Genomic DNA, 19,357 nt, shown 5'->3' with positions numbered 1-19,357 from the left:
TAGAGTATAAGGCAAAGTATACTGGTTCTACTGGACATTCTTTCTCCTCTCCTTTCTCTCATAGCTAACCCATTATTCCTTGTAGTAGTAGAGGCCACTGATCGTCCCACTCTTTCTTTAGTAATAGAATCCCTATGTTTTAACTGGGCATGTTGCTGCCCAACTGGACTGTATTTCCCAGCTTCCCTTGTAGCCAGGTATGACCATGTGATCTAACCAGTGGATTGTACATAAAACGGGTATGTACACCTCTAGATCCTGCCATAAGGAAGTGCCTCCTCTTTCTTCTTTCCACTGGCTAGAATGCAGACATGATAAAGGGAACCACCAACAGCCATATTAGGCTGGAAAATCGCATCATGATGAAGCTGGCTTATTAAAAAGATAGGAGGAGCCTGGGTCACACTAGTCTATGACTATTAACTATGGACTGTTAATGTGAGAAAGTTATAGCCTGTTTTAAGTCACTATTATTTTTGCTTTAATTACAAACCTGCCTGTATCCTTCCTAATAAATTTGTAGAGTCATACTGGGAATTTATTTTATTTGGGTCATATCTTAACTGCTAGGGACTGTGGGTATGCAGAGAGACAGAATTACTGGTAGTGGTGGATTGGGAGGTTTTCCAACATGACCACCACCACTGGACATGGATTGATAGTTCTTTAGTACAGGAGTACAGGATGAATAGGCACAAAAGTCCACATGGAGCTTCTAAAGACAGATTATTACAATGAAGAGGAGCAGTGATCCAGCGGACTGAACAAAATTCTCCTGATGTAGCTCGCTAGAAGGAAGTTATGGAAAATAAATGATTTTTGTGATCAGTGAAATAGTTTCCATAATATTTCTATTAAATGTTGTCAGAGGGATGCCTGGATGGCTCAGTCGGTTGAGCACCTGACTCTGAATTTCAGCTCAGGTCATGATCTCATGGTTTGTGGGATTGAGCCCCCGTGTTGGGCTCCGCGCTGACAGGGCGGAGCCTGCTTGGGATTCTCTCTCCCTCTCTCTCTGCCCCTCCCTTGCACGTGTGTGCTTGCTCGCTCTCATAAATAAGTTTTTTAAAATGTCAGAAAGAAATAAGATAGCACAAGGAAACAAACACAATAAAACTGTTTGAGATAGTGATTAGCTGACAACATTCTAGGAAATTGGATCAGTAAAGCAGAGAAGAAACCTGAGACTATAAAGAGTGAATGAGAAAGTGGTAAAGACAAGATAGCCATTATGGTTCTACTTGAAGATCCAGGTGAATATTGTAAAGTATTAAAGGTACAATAGAAGAAAACGTTACATTGTACCAGAAGACCCTTAGGGTTGCAAGTCAATCCACACACCAGTGGGGAATGTATCTTTTAAACATTTAAAAAATGTTATTAGTCAAGACTTGCAAATAATCAGCCAGTAAAATTAACTCTGATTCCTTGGTTTGTTGTGTGGCAGAAAAAGGAAGTCCTAGAGCAATCTTTTTTTTTTTTTAATGAATTTATACATAAATCCCACAAAATACAGTGCTTGATTCTGTTTGCTAATTGTCATGTGGAAGAACATTGATGATTATTTGCTAATAATTCTGGTTCTTCTCTTCTGAGCTACATGGCACATTTATGTTTCCATCCCCTCCAGAGTTAAGCATCATTCCTTGACTGGCTTTGGTCAAGGACATGTGAGTGGAAATGTTACTGTTGGAAAGTATATATAAGTCAGTGCATAACTTAATACATTCCCTTCCCCCTAGCATGTCTCAAGTGGCAGGAATTCTATCATCTTGAATAAGGATGGCATAGAAAGCTGTCCTACCCCTATATAGACATGTGGTATGAATAAGAAAGAAATCTTCATTTTAAGCCGCTAACCTTCTGAAATTACTTATTACTCCAGAGTAACTTAATTTATCGTAACACATAAGTACTAGAAGAATAATAACCCACAAACAACTATGGCTCGCTTTTATAATGTAAAAAGATAGTAGGTAAGAAATGCTATGGTTTGCTAAGATGACAGACATTTAATGAACTCAACACATTCTTAATAATGTAAGACACTCTGCATTGGAGTAGAATGATGTTTTAATAGATGACTATTTCAGTTCACCTGTTACTTTTCTGCATAATGTTGAAATATTGGAGACATTTCTGTTTTAAATCAAAGGCATTGTTTTGAAAGTTCTGACAAGCGCTTTAGATATAATATAGAAATGGGAGTTAAACATTGGAAGGGGAACAAGTTCTTTGCCACTGATGAGATTCTATATCTAGAATATTCAGATCAAATTTTAAAAATTAATAGTCTATTAAAAGTGGCTGAATATAAGCATATAAAATATTACAGCAATTACTAGTTAGAAAATGAGATTTTTAACAGAAAAAAATTAGATCTAGTCATAAATGTGACATACATATAATCTAAAAGATGAGTTTGAGAAAGAGTATATATATTCCCTTGTCCAAGAAGATTGTTATTCACAAAATCATGGATAGGTTTGGTGTGACTTAATTCAAAATCAACAATATTATGGTGGGAGCGAATTTTTATTTTTAATTTATTGAGGTCTAATTGCATGCAGTAAAATGCACAGATCCCAGATATACAGTTTGCATTTTGACATCTGGACACTGCATATACTGGTATAATCACACTAATCAAGGTGTTTAGACCATTTCCTTCCATTCCCAGAAGTTCCCATATGTTTCTTTCTAATCTGTTACCTCTGCCCCCCACCCCCAGCCCAGTAGCAACCACTGTACTGATTTCTATTTTCAGAGATTATTTTGCCTGTTTTTGGACTTCCTATAAAAATTTTTATTTATTTATTTGTTTTGAAAGAGACAGAGACAGCATGTGAGCAGGGGAGGGGCAAAAAGGCAAAGAGAAAAAATCCCAAGCAGGCTCCCCCTACATGGGGCTCAAACTCATGAAACTGCAAGATCATAACTCGAGCAGAAACTAAGAGTCAGACGCTTAAGCAGCTTAGCCACCCCGGTGCCCCTGAACCTCCTATAACTAGAATTATATAGTAGTTTTTTTATTTTTTATTTTTTATTATTTTTTTTAGTAATTGACTTTTTTCGGGCTCAGCATATAGTTTTTGAAATGCATTTACATCACTGCATGTATCAGTAGTTTATTTGTGGAGGGATATCCCATTGTATACATTTTCCTGTTAACACACATTTGGGTTGTTTCCAGTTTTTAGCTAATATGAGTAATGCTGCTGTGAAGATTCTTGTATGAGACTTTCTGTCTCGTGTTCATTTTACAAAAATTAGTGTTTGGTTGAGAACATAACTGGTAAACATTTCTATGTTTTTCCTGTTTGTGGAACATTAAAGGATATGGGAGGTTGTGTGTGTGTGTGTGTGTGTGTGTGTGTGTGTGTGTGTGTGTGTGTATTGGCAGGCTTCTTTGCTGAAGGTTGATTATACACTTACCCTTGAAAAGACTGTATTGCAGTTTCCTTCCAGAGCATCTTTTAAAATGCTGCCTCATTTAGGTTTCTTCAAATGAAAATCCTTTATGCACTCTGATTTTTCTGAATGGTCTGCCCTATTTTGTTACTCGTGCACTTAATCTGGTGCTCTAGTTATAGTTTCATGATGTGCTATTTGAGTTATTTTGGAAATTTTATTTCTTATAAATGCTATGTTTTGAGCAGTAAAATATAAAAAGAGGGAATGTCTCTTAGCACAAATCACAGATTGTTGAATGAGTCATGTAGATTGTTCCCACGTATGTGGAAAAATTACATCACTACCCGGTTCTGGCTTTTCTATTTATACTGTCCTAGGCCAACTCCCGCCACCCCCCTTTTTTCCCTAATCCATCTTGTCTTTCTAAAGGCAGTGCAAAGCAACCAATAAAAGAGACTCTTGGTAGGTTTTTGGGGGGCCAAAAGGAAAATGGTATGAAATAAAGTCTTAGCCAAGATGTTTCATCTTTAGATTTCTAGAGAGACTTAAAAAGATGTGAGCATACCTACCTGCCTTTTCATATACCGTGTTCTCTTAATTCATTCATTAAACAAATTAATGATGACATTTGAGTTTTTATTTGAACTTAGATTTTTGCAAGTAACTCCAGATATGAAGGCCACAGTTTTTTGTTATGTGCATGTTTGTGTATTTTTGTTTTTTGACTAGGAAAGTTAGATATAGTGTGTGGAGACATCATAGTATCCCTTTAATTGTCAGATGCTATTAAAGGGGCTGACCTGTTTAAAAAATCTTGTTTTGGTGTTTATGATGTGGATTTGGTGAACAGAGCTTTTCATGGAACAGGCACAATATGATCTAATTTTAATTTAAGGAAAAAACATACACATGAATTAAAAAGGCAGAAAGTATATATACCAAAATATTTACAGTGGCTTTCCCTAGTGTTGAGAATACAGGTAGTTTTGTTTTGCATACACACAAACACACACACACACACACACACATTTGTAAGCAGGCATTATTATAATTCTGTTATGAAAAGGAAGAAAAATCAGTCTTTTTAAATTGGTCTCTGAGATACAGACCTTGTTTAGTTAGTATTACAGTGAGACTTCAGTCCATAATTACAGGTTTTGTTACTTTCAGGTAAGTTTTTAAAATCTTAATTTATATAATTAGAATTGCTTCCCAAGTTTAGTGATGTTTATTTTTTTGAGAGGGAAGCAGAAAAATCCATCATGACAGTCCCATCCATTTAACCTTCTTTTGCTCTTATTTGGGGCCACCTGCTCAATCTCTCATCTCCTGAAGTTGCCTTATAAACTGATCTGCCTGCTTCTGCTTTCCTTGGCCATTCTTACTACATACGGGTAGGGCAGATGGGGACCCTGCCTCTCATCTCAGTTCCCTTGTAACAGGAAATAGTCCAAGTGATATCTGGTTACTCCCAAGTGTTTTGAGTGTTCAAAGAAATATAAATTATTCCAGAACCATCAGGAATGATTCTGTTGCACATTTACCTCCGTCCTTAAATAAAGCAGTAAGATTAGATTAAGATTACTATACTTGGTTCATAAGCATTTTAATTAATGTACTACATAGACAGTATCTCAGAGGATTTAACAGAGTTTACGTTGAGTTCCTTCCTTCTTTTCTCTTTGCTGTCCTTCTGGTCATATACCTGTAGCGGAGCACTCTGCTACTGTTAAAGTCTCAAAAGGAGGGAGATGTCAGAAGATGTGTCAAACTATTTTCATTTTCCTAGTAGTAGATAGCTAATATCAGGCACTCACCTTGAACTTTTTAATCACTTTACATGCAGGTGCTGTACCTGTTTTGGCTTATTTAATCTTTATGATCTTTAGACTGTGAGGTTATTAGGGAGATTTAAAGCTGAGAAATGCCATGATTTGTCCAAGGCTAAGTGGCAAATGGTACAGTCTGTGCTCGTAACCATTATATTAATTGACTGTCACCAGAAGCTCTTTTAATTGCTGAGTTAACTAATTTCTGCCATTTCTTTCTCCTTTCTCTTTAGGCAACATTGAAAATGGTCTGGTTCCTGCTCTCAGTTTTGTCACACTTTGGTGGAAAAGCTCATGTTTTACAAATCCAGTATAGAACAGTCTTTGGGATCAGTTGCACATTTCCATTCTAGTTGTGTCATCTTACACAAATTTTATTTCTAAAGTGGCAGTAAAAGTGGTACCTACCTTTATCAGACTGGAAGGATTAACAGAGAACATTTACACAGTGACTAGCGTGGGCAGCTGTTCAGTGGTAATAACTCTTGTCGCTGTGGAGATGTTACGAGCTACTGAGCATTCCCCCCAAAGCAGTGATCAACCAAATCTGTTCCTATTTAGTTTCCTAGCGTGACCTATTTTACCACTGGCCCTTTGCTTAAAAAGAAAATACCTACCTGGTTTTCTTCTCACTAATTCTAGGCTTAACATTTTACTCTGTATAAATTATTTAGCCAGAAATATTTTTTTCATTTAGTAGTTACTAAAACATAAGTTTCAGCTTAGTTCTTTGCAAAACATTTCCCATGAAAGCTTAATTTTTTTTTTTATATGAAACTGTGTGCATTAATACCATTGTGAAAAGTGCTTTCTGGTTTTTTCTATGTCCCTTGCAAATTTTGGTTTTGAATCACATTTATCTTTGTATAACATATGAATAGCTTTATTTTGCTGTGTGTGTTTATTTTGACTAATACTTTTTTCTTCCAAAAGTTAGAATATGACTAATCAAAGCATAATGTCTAAAAAGGGTTATTGGCCTGGCATCATAGTTAAAGGAACGCTTTAGGACAGATGTCTGAGACCTGATACTTAAGCTGGAGCCTAGATGTCCATGTTGAGATTTCCTAGGAATAAAAGCGCCTGAGTTGGGCATTAAAGAGTGTTCAGTAGATCCTATTTAGACTTGTGCTTGTATTTTTAGGTGACCGAGTTATTGACGTGGGGTCTGAATGGAGAACTTTCAGCAATGATAAAGCAACAAAAGATCCATCTCGAGTTGGAGACTCTCAGAATCCTCTACTGAGTGACGGAGATTTGTCAACCATGATTGGCAAGGTAATAAATCCGCTCAACAGGAAGTAGCAAGTATGGACTAACCAAAGACCTGGGGGTTTTGGAAACTTTGCAAAAGTATCAGTCACTGCCCCGTGAGGAATCTTGACCTGAGAATGAGATTTACCAGTCATACTGTTGTGGAATGATTATTCCCTTACACATATCTTCCACACAGATCAAAATTACAGTCTTTATATCTTAGGCCCTTGTTTTCATGAAGCACATTTTGCCCAAAAATTGAATGTAGAATGATCTTTATGAGGTCTTATTGATATGTTCCTTGAATATTATAAATGTCTTTTCTTTCCCCCCCACATTACCTAAGATAATTGTAGGTCAGCATAGCCTGTTTTCTAATATTGGTGAATTTATGACCTACCTAAATGACGTATAAAGCTTCACACTCCTCAGCAGTGAAGTGAGAGTAAGAGTACTTCATAGAAACATTGAGGGTTACATGGGAACGTATTGTAAAGTGTTTATAACAACATGTAGTGTGTATTCAGTAAATGGTAGTGGCTGCTATTAGATAAGGCAGTAGTGTAATCTGTCTGGCAACCTGGCTCTTTTTTGCTCTTTTATCTGAATTGGAAGTAGTGGGGGCAATATTCAAGAAAACTAATCAAGTGATGCTGTTTCAGAACTTCATCTATACCACTGCATAGTCTATTTTTAAGAAAGTGTTCTGAAAAGGCAAGTTATTAATTATTTTTTCATGCTCTATAAAGTACATATAAAATTTGAAAAGTGGTATATAGGCTTTGAAAAAAGCTGATAGTATCTTAAGTAGGTGATTTCTGCATTTGCTTTAGCCTTACAGGCTGAGTAAAAAGCATACTGAGGACATCTTAAAATCTAAGATCACAGCTAATGGACACTGTAACTTCTTTTAGTGTTTGTTTTTTAATAGGAAATACATGACTCATACACAAATGTAAAAAGAACACAATAAATTTTCTCTTGACCCCCAAACTCAGTTCCCACCACAACCCTCTTTCCCTGTCAAAAACAGGATAACCACTATCACTTGTTTTCTCCTGTATCCTTTGACCGTTGTTTATGCCTACCCTGCAGAAATTCTTAAGATGCTACATTTGTCATACACTGAATTTCTGTATGTATTTGGGAATATTTCTGGACATTCTGTCCTGGCCTAGTCAGTCACATGTCACACCACACTGTGTTAATATCTAGTAGTATTAGTTTTTCCTCGTTGCTCTTCTTTCTTAGCATTTTCTTCACTAGTCTTTTCCATTTAAAGGTTAGGATCACTTTGTTAAAAAAAAAAAGTTGGTATTTTCAGTGAGGTTTTGGTTAGACTTATTTGCAAGTTGACTTAGGGAAAGTAGACTTCTTCCTGTCCAGAAACATAGTATGCTTTTCCACTTCCTTAAGTCATGTGTGTCCTTCAGAGGATGTTTTCTTCATAAGGGTCTTGAATGTTTAAGTTGATTCCTAGATATTTGTATTTTTTTGTTGTTTTGTATTGGCGCTTTTGTTTTTCATTGTCTTCTGTTTGGTTATACGTATGAAGGCTATTGATTTCTATTCATTTTGACCTTGCCTCTAATGAATTCTATTATTTTTAGCAGTTTTACAGTGATTTTGAGTGTTCTAAGTATATAAAAAGACTACCTGCAAATCGTTTACCACTTCCTTCTCAAATTAGTACTTCTAATTTTTCTCTTGCCTAATTTTAAAATAATTACACCAGTATAGTTAATATAATTTTTGTCTAATTACATTATGTAATTATAATTACATTATATTGGCTAGTTTTCCTAGTACAGGGATACCTTAGAGATGCTGCGGGTTTGGTTCCAGACCACCACAGTAACACAAATATTCCAATAAAGAGAGTCAAATGCCTTTTTGTAGCTTCCCAGTACATATAAAAGTCATACTTATGCTGTACCGTAGTCTATTAAGTATGCAGTAGCATTATGTAAAAAAAAAAAAATGCATATGCCTTAATTTAAAAATACTGTATTGCTAATAACCATAATGTGAGCTTTCAGCAAGTTACAACCTTATTGCTGGTACAGGGTCTTGCCTCGATGTTGATGGTTTCTGAAGGGTAGGTGACTGTGGCAAATTTTTTTTAAAGTTTATTTATTGATTTTGAGAGAACACGCATGTGCATGTGTGAGCAGGGGAGGGGTAGAGAGGGGGAGAGTGAGAATCTCAAGTAGGCCCTGTGCTGTCAGCGCAGAACCCAACGTGAGGCTTGATCCCATGACCGTGAGTGAGATCATGACCTGAGCAGAAATAAAAGAGTCAGACATTTAACGGAGCCACCCAGATGTCCTGGCAATTTCTTAAAATGAGACAGTAATGAAGTTTGCTCTGTCAATTGACTATTCCTTTTCACAAGTGATTTCTCTGTAGCTTGTGATGCTGTTTGATAGTGTTTTACCCACAGTAGAACTTCTCTGAAAATTGGGAGTCAGTCCTCTCAAACCCTGCAGCTGCTTTATCAACTAAGTTTATGGAAGTCCTAGATGGCATCTTCTTCCAGTAGAAGGCTGTAAATCTGTTTGGTGTAGCCGCCTTCATGAATTCTCTTAGCTGGATCTTCTGGATAACTTGCTGCAGCTTCTACATCTCTTGCTGCTTCACCTTGCACTTTCTGTACTATAGACAGCTTCTTTTCCTTAAACCTCACGAACCAACCTCTGCTAGCTTCCAAATTTCTCCTGCAGCATCCTCACCTCTCTCCACCTTTATAGAAAGGAATAGAGTTAGGGCCTTGCTCTGGGATTAGGCTTTGGGGATTGTTGTGGCTGGTTTGACTTTCTGTGCAGACTTCTAAAACTTTTTCCACATTAGCAATACGGCTGTTGCATTTTCTTATCATTGGTGTGTTCACTGGAGTAGCACTTTTAATTTTCTTCAAGAACTTTCCCTTTGCATTCACAACTTGGCTGTTTGGCACAAGAGCCCTGTCGTTTGGCCTGTCTCAGCTTTTGACATGCCTTCCTCACTACGCTTAACATTTCTAGCTTTTGATTTAAAACGAGAAACATAGGACTATTCCTTTGACTTGAACATGGAGAGGCCATTATGGGGTTATTAATTAGCCTGATTTCAGTATTGTGTCTCAGGGAATAGGGAGGCCTGAGGAGAGGGAGAAAGGTGGGGAGACCAGCTGCTCAGTGGCGCAGTGAGAACATGCAGATTTATTAAGTTTCCCGTCTTAGAAGTGTGCAGTTTGTGGAGTCCCAAAACAATTACGAGAGTAACATCAAAGATCACTGATCACAGATCACCATAATGAATAAGTTTGAAATATTGCAAGAATGTGACATAGAGATCTGGAGTCAGCAAATGCTGTTGGAAAAATGGTGCCAAGAGACTTGATCAATGTAGGGTTGCTACAAACCTTCAATTTGTTAACAACAACCACCACCACCACCACCCCAATAACAAAATACAGTCTCTGCTAAATGCGGTAAAGTGAAGCACAGTAAAACAGAGCATGCCTTTTTTCTCCATTAATCGTTGTTCTGGCCTAAGCCTGGAGGAGTGATTTTCTAATAAGCACCACCCACTCATTTGTAGTATTTTGCGAGTTCTTCTCGAAAAATGGCTTTTGAATTTTGTTTGCCTGCCTTTATAGCACCTTTGGAGAAGATCCTTCAATTTTTCTCCCTAGGTCTGTTAATGTGACAGTTTGTGTTATTGGCTTCTCTCACAGATACTCATTTAAACCATCTTAACCTGGTATTTGTTCTACTAAGGAATAGGGAGGAGCCACAGGGTAGATTTCTTGGGCATATGGAGTCAGATCATGTAAGTTATGTTTTCTTAGAAATGTCGGTTCATTCTTTGAAAACTTTTTTTGCATAAAGTTATAAAACTTTGTTTTACAGGGTACAGGAGCTGCAAGTTTTGATGAATTTGGCAATTCTAAGTACCAAAATCGGAGAACAATGAGTAGTTCTGATCGGGCAATGATGAATGCTTTCAAAGAAATCACTACTATGGCAGACAGAATCAACCTCCCTCGAAATATAGTTGTAAGTTCTTGTCTGTCTTCTTTAAGCCATTCTGGCATTGACTTAGCATAATTTAATGAACATATGAAATTTTGATATTGCAACTAATTAAATGGCCTAGAGTTAATTAAACTTCGCTTCTTTGCTTTAAAGGATCGAACAAATAATTTATTCAAGCAAGTGTATGAACAGAAGAGCCTGAAGGGAAGAGCTAATGATGCCATAGCTTCCGCTTGTCTCTATATTGCCTGTAGACAAGAAGGGGTTCCTAGGACATTTAAAGGTAAGTTTTTAGTTGCGAAGATAAAAATGTTTTCTATGTTAAAGTAACAGACTGAAGTCAAGGAGCTTTGACACTACGTAGCTGAGTCATGTCTTCCTGGTTACCTCCAGTAATCCATCTTTGTATCATTTCCAGATGCCTCCTTATTTTGTTCCTTGACAGAAGATCTTAGCCATGTTCTTTTCCAGCTGTTTTAGTCATTCTAGTCCACGTAAGCTCCGTGTTCTTTGCTCGTGAGATCTTCTGACTGACTTCATCTTGTGGGCTTTGAGGCCTGGCTTCGTAGGCCAGAGTAAGCCTTTGTTACCAAGCGTGTACCCTTGATGCATGGAAAACCATTTCCACTCCTAGCACAGGTCTCTACAGGTGAGGGAATCAGGCCTTAGAAAACATTCTCGAGGTTTACAATTTGCACTTTTACACTTAAGCTGAAGGCTTTGGGAGAACTCGTATTTTTGTCCAGTTTGCAGTCACGAATACATGACAGCCTATTGGCTGTGACGCTCACACTGACTTGCCCTCCAGAGTTCGTTTTAGCTTAAGATTTTCATTACCTTTCATTCATCAGTGAGTACTTTACGATGCGGCAGTGGCTTTTATCATCATCATCGTTTTTATTATTACAACTAAAACGAAGGCTTTTGGTCTGAAAGTGGTAGTTTAGTATTTAGAATAACAGGGTCGAATATTTGATCTCATGTTATTATGCCTATAATCCCAGGGGTTGCATGTACATGTGACATTGGGTAGCTTGAGAAGTACGCTTTAGCTTTGAGGTTTTTTGTTTTTTTTTTCCCGTGATAGACATACTTCTTATAACAGATTAATACATAAATATCAACAAAGTTTGGATTAGAAGAAACTTAACTTGTTTGAATTGAAATTTCAGAGAAGTTAATATTTTGAGATATTAAGAACCTACATTTAACTTGTTTGAAAGACTTCTTTACAGCTAAAGTAAAAATGGTATGTTGTATACCATGCATGTATATATATACACACCATGTATACTATATATGAGTTTTGGGTGGACAGTATTATACATTTGACCCTTGAACAACACGAATTTGAACTGTGTGCATCCACTGATACACTGATTTTTTTTTATATAGTACTGTAGTTGCTCTTATAATATCCTTAATATTTTCTTTAGCTTACTTTATTATAAAAACAGTCTATAATACGTATACAAAATCAGTGTTGACTGTTATCGATAAGGCTTCCTGTCGATAATACACTATTGGTAGTTAAGTTTTGGGGGAATAAAGAGTTCTCTGTGGAGCTGTGACTGTGCTGGGGGTTGGCACCCCCTAACCCGAGTTGTTCAGGGGTCAGCTGTAATTTGATGTCTGTAATCACTATGAAGTAATCACTAAAAGTCTAGTTACCATCCATCATCAGACAGTTGCCTCCCTTCACTTGTTTTGTCTACTCCCCAAGTCCTTTCTCCTCTGGTAATCGCCAGTGTGCTGTCTGTATCCATGAGTTTTTGTTTCATTTGTCTGTTTTGGTTTTTTTGGATTCCACTTACAAGGGAAATCATTTGTCTTTCTCGGGCTCATTTCACTTAGCATAATACCCTCTAGGCCCATCCATGTTGTTGCAAATGACAAGATTTCATTCTTTTTTTATGGCTGGGTAGTATCCATCGTGTTTATATAGCACCTCTTCATCCATCTCTCCACTGATGGACATTTGGATAGTTTCCATTTCTTGCCTTTTGTAAATAATGTTGCATTGAACGTAGGGGTGCATATATCTTTTTGAATCAGTGTGTTAGTATTCTTTGTATGAATACCCAGAAGTGGAATAGCTGGATCATACGGTTTTTCTGTTCTTAGTGTTTTGAGGGGCTCCATAGTGGCACCAATTTACATTCCCACCAACAGTGCATGAGGGTTTCCTTTCCCCCACATCTTCTCCCCTAAGACTCGCTATTTCTTGTCTTTTTGAAAATAGCCATTCTGACCAGCATGTGCTGATATCTCGTTGTGGTTTTGATTTGCATTTTCCTATGATTAGTGATGTCGAGCATCTTTTCACATGCCTGTTGGCCATCCGCATGTTGTCTTTGGAAAAGTATCCATTCAGATCCCCTGCCCATTTTTTAATCAGGCCATTTAAAGCATAATTGCATTTTTGCAAATAGAATATATTTTACAATCAGAAATGATTTTTTAGTGAACCATATGACTTATGTGGATTTAAATTTTTTTTTTTTTTTTTTTTTTTTTTTCAGAAATATGTGCCGTGTCACGAATTTCTAAGAAAGAAATCGGTCGATGCTTTAAACTTATTTTGAAAGCTCTAGAAACCAGTGTGGATTTGATTACAACCGGGGACTTCATGTCCAGGTTTTGTTCCAACCTTTGTCTTCCTAAACAAGTACAGATGGCAGCTACACACATAGCCCGTAAAGCTGTGGAATTGGACTTGGTTCCTGGAAGGAGCCCGATATCTGTGGCAGCGGCAGCCATTTACATGGCCTCACAGGCCTCCGCTGAGAAGAGGACCCAAAAAGGTAGGATTCTTTCTCAGGAAGGGCAGTGATGAAACTGAAGTTTTAGTGTGTCATTGTATTTCCATTTTAGGTACAAAGCAGGTAAATGTCCCAAACCCACATTTAAGAGGTAGTTTCTTAGAGTCAAAACTGACAAGCAAAATACTACATTTTCTTAAGTGGCTCATAAACAAAAATATTTGTGGAGTTGTAACTCTGTGTATGACATGCTTTGTTCCCATTCACTTTAAGAATTGAGTTTGTCCATTTTTCATTTCTAGAAGTTGTTTTTGTCCCACCTAAACATTATTTTGAATAGTTCTTTTTTCCCCTCAAAACTTAACCAAAATTTTTTATATCTTGAGAGGTGGGGGCCATGCCTGTTTCCTGCTGTCCGGCGTGGCCCGCACAGCTCGGCACATGGGAAATTTGTGCTGATCGGCAGCTGTAACATTCCTCGAAGCCTCTTCTCTTTCTCCTTTCATATGTTACTCACTTTCTTAATGAAGATCCTGATAGAAGTAGTTCAGCCTTCTAGTATATGTGCTGCCAAAGTGAGCACAGTAGTTCAGCCTTCTAAAGCCAGTTTTGAGTTTACTGTCATAGGGGAACTTTCAAACAGAAGTCCTAAGTGAATTTCTTTACAAGCATGTATTCATCAATTACTTCTCTGATCCTTAAAAAGATGCATAAAGAAAAAGGAGCAGTCAGTTCAAAATTGAAAAGGTAGCGAAATTCCTTGCTGCGATGACTGTACTACCCTACTCAGAACAGCCTTTCGCCTCAGCTTAGGCCGTATGTTTCTATATTAATAAAAGTAATACATCACATAGAAGAATGATTAGAAGGAAGCCAGCCATTGGTTATCTGTTCCCTTTGGCCTCCAGTCATATTTTTTAAGGAAATTTTGAGTCTTCTGGTAAAATTGAGAAGTTGAAGCAAAGCAGATTGTCCTTACCTTTATTCCTACTTGTAAAGTTTGTTCTAATCAACACAGAAATATTGATCTTGGCACTTTGTTACATGAAGTTCTTTGTTTTTAAGGCCCCTTTCTTCCCTTCCCAGCGGCCGGTTGGCGTTCACTGGTATCTGTGTCTAGAGGATAAGAAACTTACAATTAGCTCGTTGCACAGTGATGGCAGGCATCCACACTGAAAACTCGTAAAACCTTATGATTTGAACTGTGGAAAGGTTATGGTAAAATGAGTTTGTTTTAAAGCCTGTCTTTTAAAACTCCATTTCGTTTAAGTATTTATAACCCAATACTTGTCAAGTGGCAGTCCTTTGGGACTTTTTAGTAAAAAGGAAGAAAGGTGACAATGACTTTGAAGGGTAAACGTGGATCTACTGTACACTAGAAATACTCGTGAGCTCCCTGTGCTCAGTGTTCTGTGTTTGCAAGAGTGGAAGCTTCCCATTGTGCTAGAACGTACAGCTGTATCAAGTAGCTGTGTGTACTATCTGAGGTACGAAGTAGACAGAAGAGGTTGTGGAACTATTTCTAGTACGATTCCCTTTTAGCTTGAACCTTTTAACCAGAGAACCTCTTAACAGAATTAACTAGAAGTTAATTAGAAGAGGAACTTTTAAAAATAGCAATGATGATGTGAGTTTCTTCATAAGAATGTATTCATGGGTTACTCCCGGGATCCTCAGAAAGACTTCCTGTCTTTCTAGATACTAGATCCTATGGCTAGTATAATTGTTACCACTCATGGTGCTGTGCCCTGGGCATTGTTCCAATGTTTTACATCTAGTGAATCTTTTCCTACTACTGTGACAGCCCTTTGATGTAATAAGGGCTCCTACCTCATTATTGTTACTAACTGTAGCCCTCCATTCTGCCTCTTCGTATGGACTTCCATCGTCAGGTTTTAAAAATCAACATTTCTCGTTTTCTCACTGTGGCTTTTATATTACCGTATCTCACAAACTGGAATGCAGGTAGTGGAAGGAGATAGGATGGAAGTTATCCTTAATATGTTGATTTCCGTCTTTTAGAAATTGGAGATATTGCTGGTGTCGCTGATGTTACAATCAGACAGTCCTACAGGCTGATCTATCCTCGAGCTCCAGATCTGTTTCCTACAGACTTCAAATTTGACACCCCTGTGGACAAACTACCACAGCTGTAAATCGAGGCAGCTGATGTCAAACTCCTGTGAACACTGAACTCGGCCTGTTGTACATAGCCTATACCAAGTGCTGGATTGAGCCTTTCTTTAATAAGGAAAAACAAAAGACATGGTACGCATTCCAGGGCTAAATATTAATTGCTTGGCATTCTGTATGTATATACTAGTGAAACATATTTAATGATTTAAATTTCTTATTGAATTTGCTTTCTTTTGTAGCAACCTAGGAAACTGTATTTTGGAAGATATTTGAAATTATGTAATTCTTGAATAAAACGTTTTTCAAAACTAAAGTTTTTGTTATAATTACATGTTACATGTAATTTATAATTACAAATAATGCATATCATTGCAGCTAATAAAGCTGATAGAGGTTCTCGTTTTGTTTTTTTCCATTTATAGATTTAGGTGTTTTTTTGTATAACAAAGTCAGAGGTTTGGGGAACCACTTTTGACATCAAGAACATCGGGGGGCCTGTGTGAATTCTTAACTGTACATATAGAACAGTAAGAAGTGAACTGGACCTTGAAAGGCACTGGCTTGAGAGATATAAAAACATTCCTGTGTTTTTCCTCAGTGAGCTTATGGAGCAGAGAAGATGAAATCTGTTGGCCTACCAACATCAATTTTTGGATGTTACCATTTTGTAACTATTTTTACTTACTGATATAAAGAATATTTAAAATGGAGGTTATTGGGCCTCGGAATGTCTGGTAATTTTTCTAGTAAGTACGCCCCCTGTAGGTGATTGGGATGTGAAGGTGTTCATTGTAAGCAAAGACCAATAAAATGTTGCCCTTTTACCAACTAGCTTACAAGGGGACTCGAATCCATGCTAGACACACACTACTGTAGACGGCACTGCCTCAGAGCAGGTGTACAGTTCTGACACGTAACGAGCTTAGCACCGGGTTAGAAGTACGTCTCCTGTTGCAGCCTAGTAGGGGGATTCAGACTCTAGTCCAAAAAGGGGCTTGCGCCTCTAGAGGATCAGACCTTCTCTCGTTTCTGTTGGCCACGGAATGGGGATGACTGCTGGGCCAGGAAGACAAATGCTGTTTCTCCCTTGTACAAAATCTGCGACACGCAAACGGCACTACTCAAAGCCGGGGGAGAACACCAGAGAAGTAAACGCAAGCACACTGTCACCAAATACGGGATCGCAAGGCTCGTGAGGACTCCAGGCAGAACTCATCCCACCCAGCATGAAACTCAGGACAAGAAATCTTAGGTCAGTCAGTGTCTCCCTCGGCACCCCCATCTTTGGTCCCCAGCACTGCACCTCTGCATTTTTCCAAGTACAGACTGAGAGCAGGGGTCCTCCCCTCTGTTCTCCCCAGTTTATAGCGACTGACCACAAAACTTCCCATCCACTGAAGACTCTTCACTGCAAGCTGCAACCAGTTAACTAGATCTTAAAATAGTCATTTTTGCTATTATCATAAGTACATGCACATTATAGAACATTTGGAAAATGCATAACGATAGCACCCAGAAGCCACTTAGGAGTGAGCACCGGTATTTTGGTATTTTTTTCTTTCCTGCTGTTGTGCTGTGTTTTATTTTTAAAACATAGTTGGCAGTTCAGGTATACTAATATGATTAGTATTTTCATTTTACTGGCTAGAAAAATGGAGATAAGCATAAAGGGGATTAAAAAACCTAGCCCCTACCAGTCTGCTGTGTCAACATTTTGCTCTATTTTTTGTGTTCTATCCATTGAAAGAGCTTAGATCAGTAGAACTGATTTTAAAGATTAATCTGGGGGCAGAAGGTATATTTGGGGGATGTAATTTATATTCTGGTAGATAACCTCTGAAAATAAAATTCTAGTTTTAAAAACTCTACGCCACCCAGATGGTTTGATCTGTTTAACTCAATTGCAGATATTGAAAGAAGTACCTCATCAAGAGCTAAAGTAGCAGGGTCACTTGTTCTTTCCTCGTACCCCAGGCCTCAGAGCATGTGTGTCCTTGATAAGGACAGCTGTGTTTGGAAGTGATGCATTGTTAATGACCCTGTTGAGGAGTCATTTCATCTGACCACTAGAACATTTTCACTTAGGGAAGGGGGGCAATCCACAGCAATGCAACATTTTGGCCTCTGGCCCCTCTAGCGTTCTCTCTAGCTCAATGGGACTTACTCCTTATTTGTCCATCTGCTTCAAGGCTGTTATAGAGGTTTAAAATCCACTCGTGATGTGGGGTGTTTAGTTGTAACTACTTGATTGCTTAGTACGGCAAAATTAGTAATACTTAGAAATTCAAAAAAATCATGGCCAGGTCTTTCTAACCAGCAAAAGGAATCTGACCCATATTCTAAACCAGGGATTGTGCATGGTTTCACAAAACCCACCTTGTTGAGAGCTGATCACACCAAGAAGTTGAAGCCAGCTTCTGTGTGGGCTACATTTTGGCCAGTTATGGATATTCCCCATGCAAGGCAATTTCTGTGAAGATAAAGTGGGTCCATCTTGTAACAGTTGAAACCTTGGTTAAGGTGGTCCATTCCATTCCCAGTATTTAAAACAAGGACTCACTACAGTCCACTTTGACAGTCTCTACTATGACTACAAGTTCGAGGGTTTGATAAGTTTCATGGAATCTGGGGCGCCTGGGTGGCTCAGTCGGTTAAGCATCAGACTGTTGATTTTGGCTCAGGTCATGATTTCATGCTTCATGGGATCGGGCCTTGTTTCTGGCTCTGCACTGACAGTGCAGAGCCTTGCTTGGGATTCTCTCTCTCTCTGCCCCTCCCCATGCTTTCTTTTTCTCTCTCAAATGAACATTAAAAAAAAAAAAGAAGTTTCATGGAATCTGAGTTTGAGCACTCTGGTCCAATCTCATTTTGTAGATTAGAGAAGACTGGAGAAATCAAAAGATGTGTCCAAGTTTACTATTAGGAAAGAGGACAGACTCAGGTCCCTTGATCACTCAATCTAGTGCTGGTTTCTATTAAACTATACTATTAGGTTTTATTTCACAAGAGGATGCCTTAGGACTGACTTTAGTTGTAACTTTCAAATACAATTCGGTTCAGTTATGAAATTAACAAAATTATTCAATGCAATACTCGTATCTGGCTTTTTGGGGAAAGCTCTTCAGAGTGAGTTTCTGAATTATTTTTGAATCAGCTCAGGTGGCAAGGAGTTAATAGCTAGAGATCACTCTAGCTCTTTCTCCAAACTAAATGCTTCTTAAACTAGATGCCTCTTGATAGTAAGCCTTTGTGTTCAAACCAACAAACGTACTTTACCCATGGTTGTCTTTGGTTTCTGAGCTAATTTAATATCACAGGTGCAAGATTTACTTTAATTATCAAGATGAACAGCTGAGGGGGTCCGCCTATTACCCATCTGGTCCTAATCCAGCCAGGAGGCCTCTCTATGCCCCATGCCAATATTTCCAATTGTCAGTGGCCCTGACTTTTCCTGTTGCTGGAGTTTTAATCTCATCTGCCAATTGTGGAACTACTGACAGATTCCCCAGTCCCCTAAACACCTCCCTCCCTCTCCCCCTCCTGGATATTTCCACATACACACTCATTTCATCAGGATCTCAAGACTTCAAGGTGTCACTACAAAAGTACCATTCAGCTGATCTCTAGGCCACAGAGGCCCAGCGTCTGGCACAAGCATAAACCTCCATTCATAACCTTCACTGGCATTTCTCTAGTCAAGGGGACTTTTAATCGCCATCCCGGGAGACTGCAACTCTTGCTTAAGGAAAGAGGAAGGGAGGCGGGCTCACCTGGGTGACTCAGTAGGTTGAGCATCCGACTTCGGCTCAGGTCACGATCTCACAGTTTGTGGGTTCAAGCCCCACGTCGGGCTCGGTGCTGAGAGCTCAGAGCCTGGAGCCTGCTTCGCATTCTGTGTCCTGCTCGCTCTCTGCCCTTCCCCCATTTGTGCTCTGTTTCT

General features: G+C 38.4%; 1 protein-coding gene across 1 annotated transcript in view; it reads left to right on the top strand.

The window, feature by feature from the left end:
* The window catches only part of GTF2B (general transcription factor IIB), a 32,975-nt gene extending 16,668 nt beyond the window's left edge, over positions 1-16,307 (top strand). Inside the window, exons 3-7 of the mRNA XM_042952661.1 lie at positions 6,388-6,521; positions 10,394-10,540; positions 10,673-10,802; positions 13,042-13,323; positions 15,304-16,307. Of these exons, the coding sequence (XP_042808595.1) occupies positions 6,388-6,521; positions 10,394-10,540; positions 10,673-10,802; positions 13,042-13,323; positions 15,304-15,437 (827 nt within the window). The 3' untranslated portion in view covers positions 15,438-16,307. The remainder of the gene's footprint in view (positions 1-6,387; positions 6,522-10,393; positions 10,541-10,672; positions 10,803-13,041; positions 13,324-15,303) is intronic.
* The last annotated feature ends 3,050 nt before the right edge of the window (positions 16,308-19,357 follow it).

This window comes from Panthera leo, chromosome C1 (assembly GCF_018350215.1).
Source record: "Panthera leo isolate Ple1 chromosome C1, P.leo_Ple1_pat1.1, whole genome shotgun sequence".
In the NCBI taxonomy this organism is placed as follows: domain Eukaryota; kingdom Metazoa; phylum Chordata; class Mammalia; order Carnivora; family Felidae; genus Panthera; species Panthera leo.
This window is presented reverse-complemented; position numbering and strand designations above follow the sequence as displayed.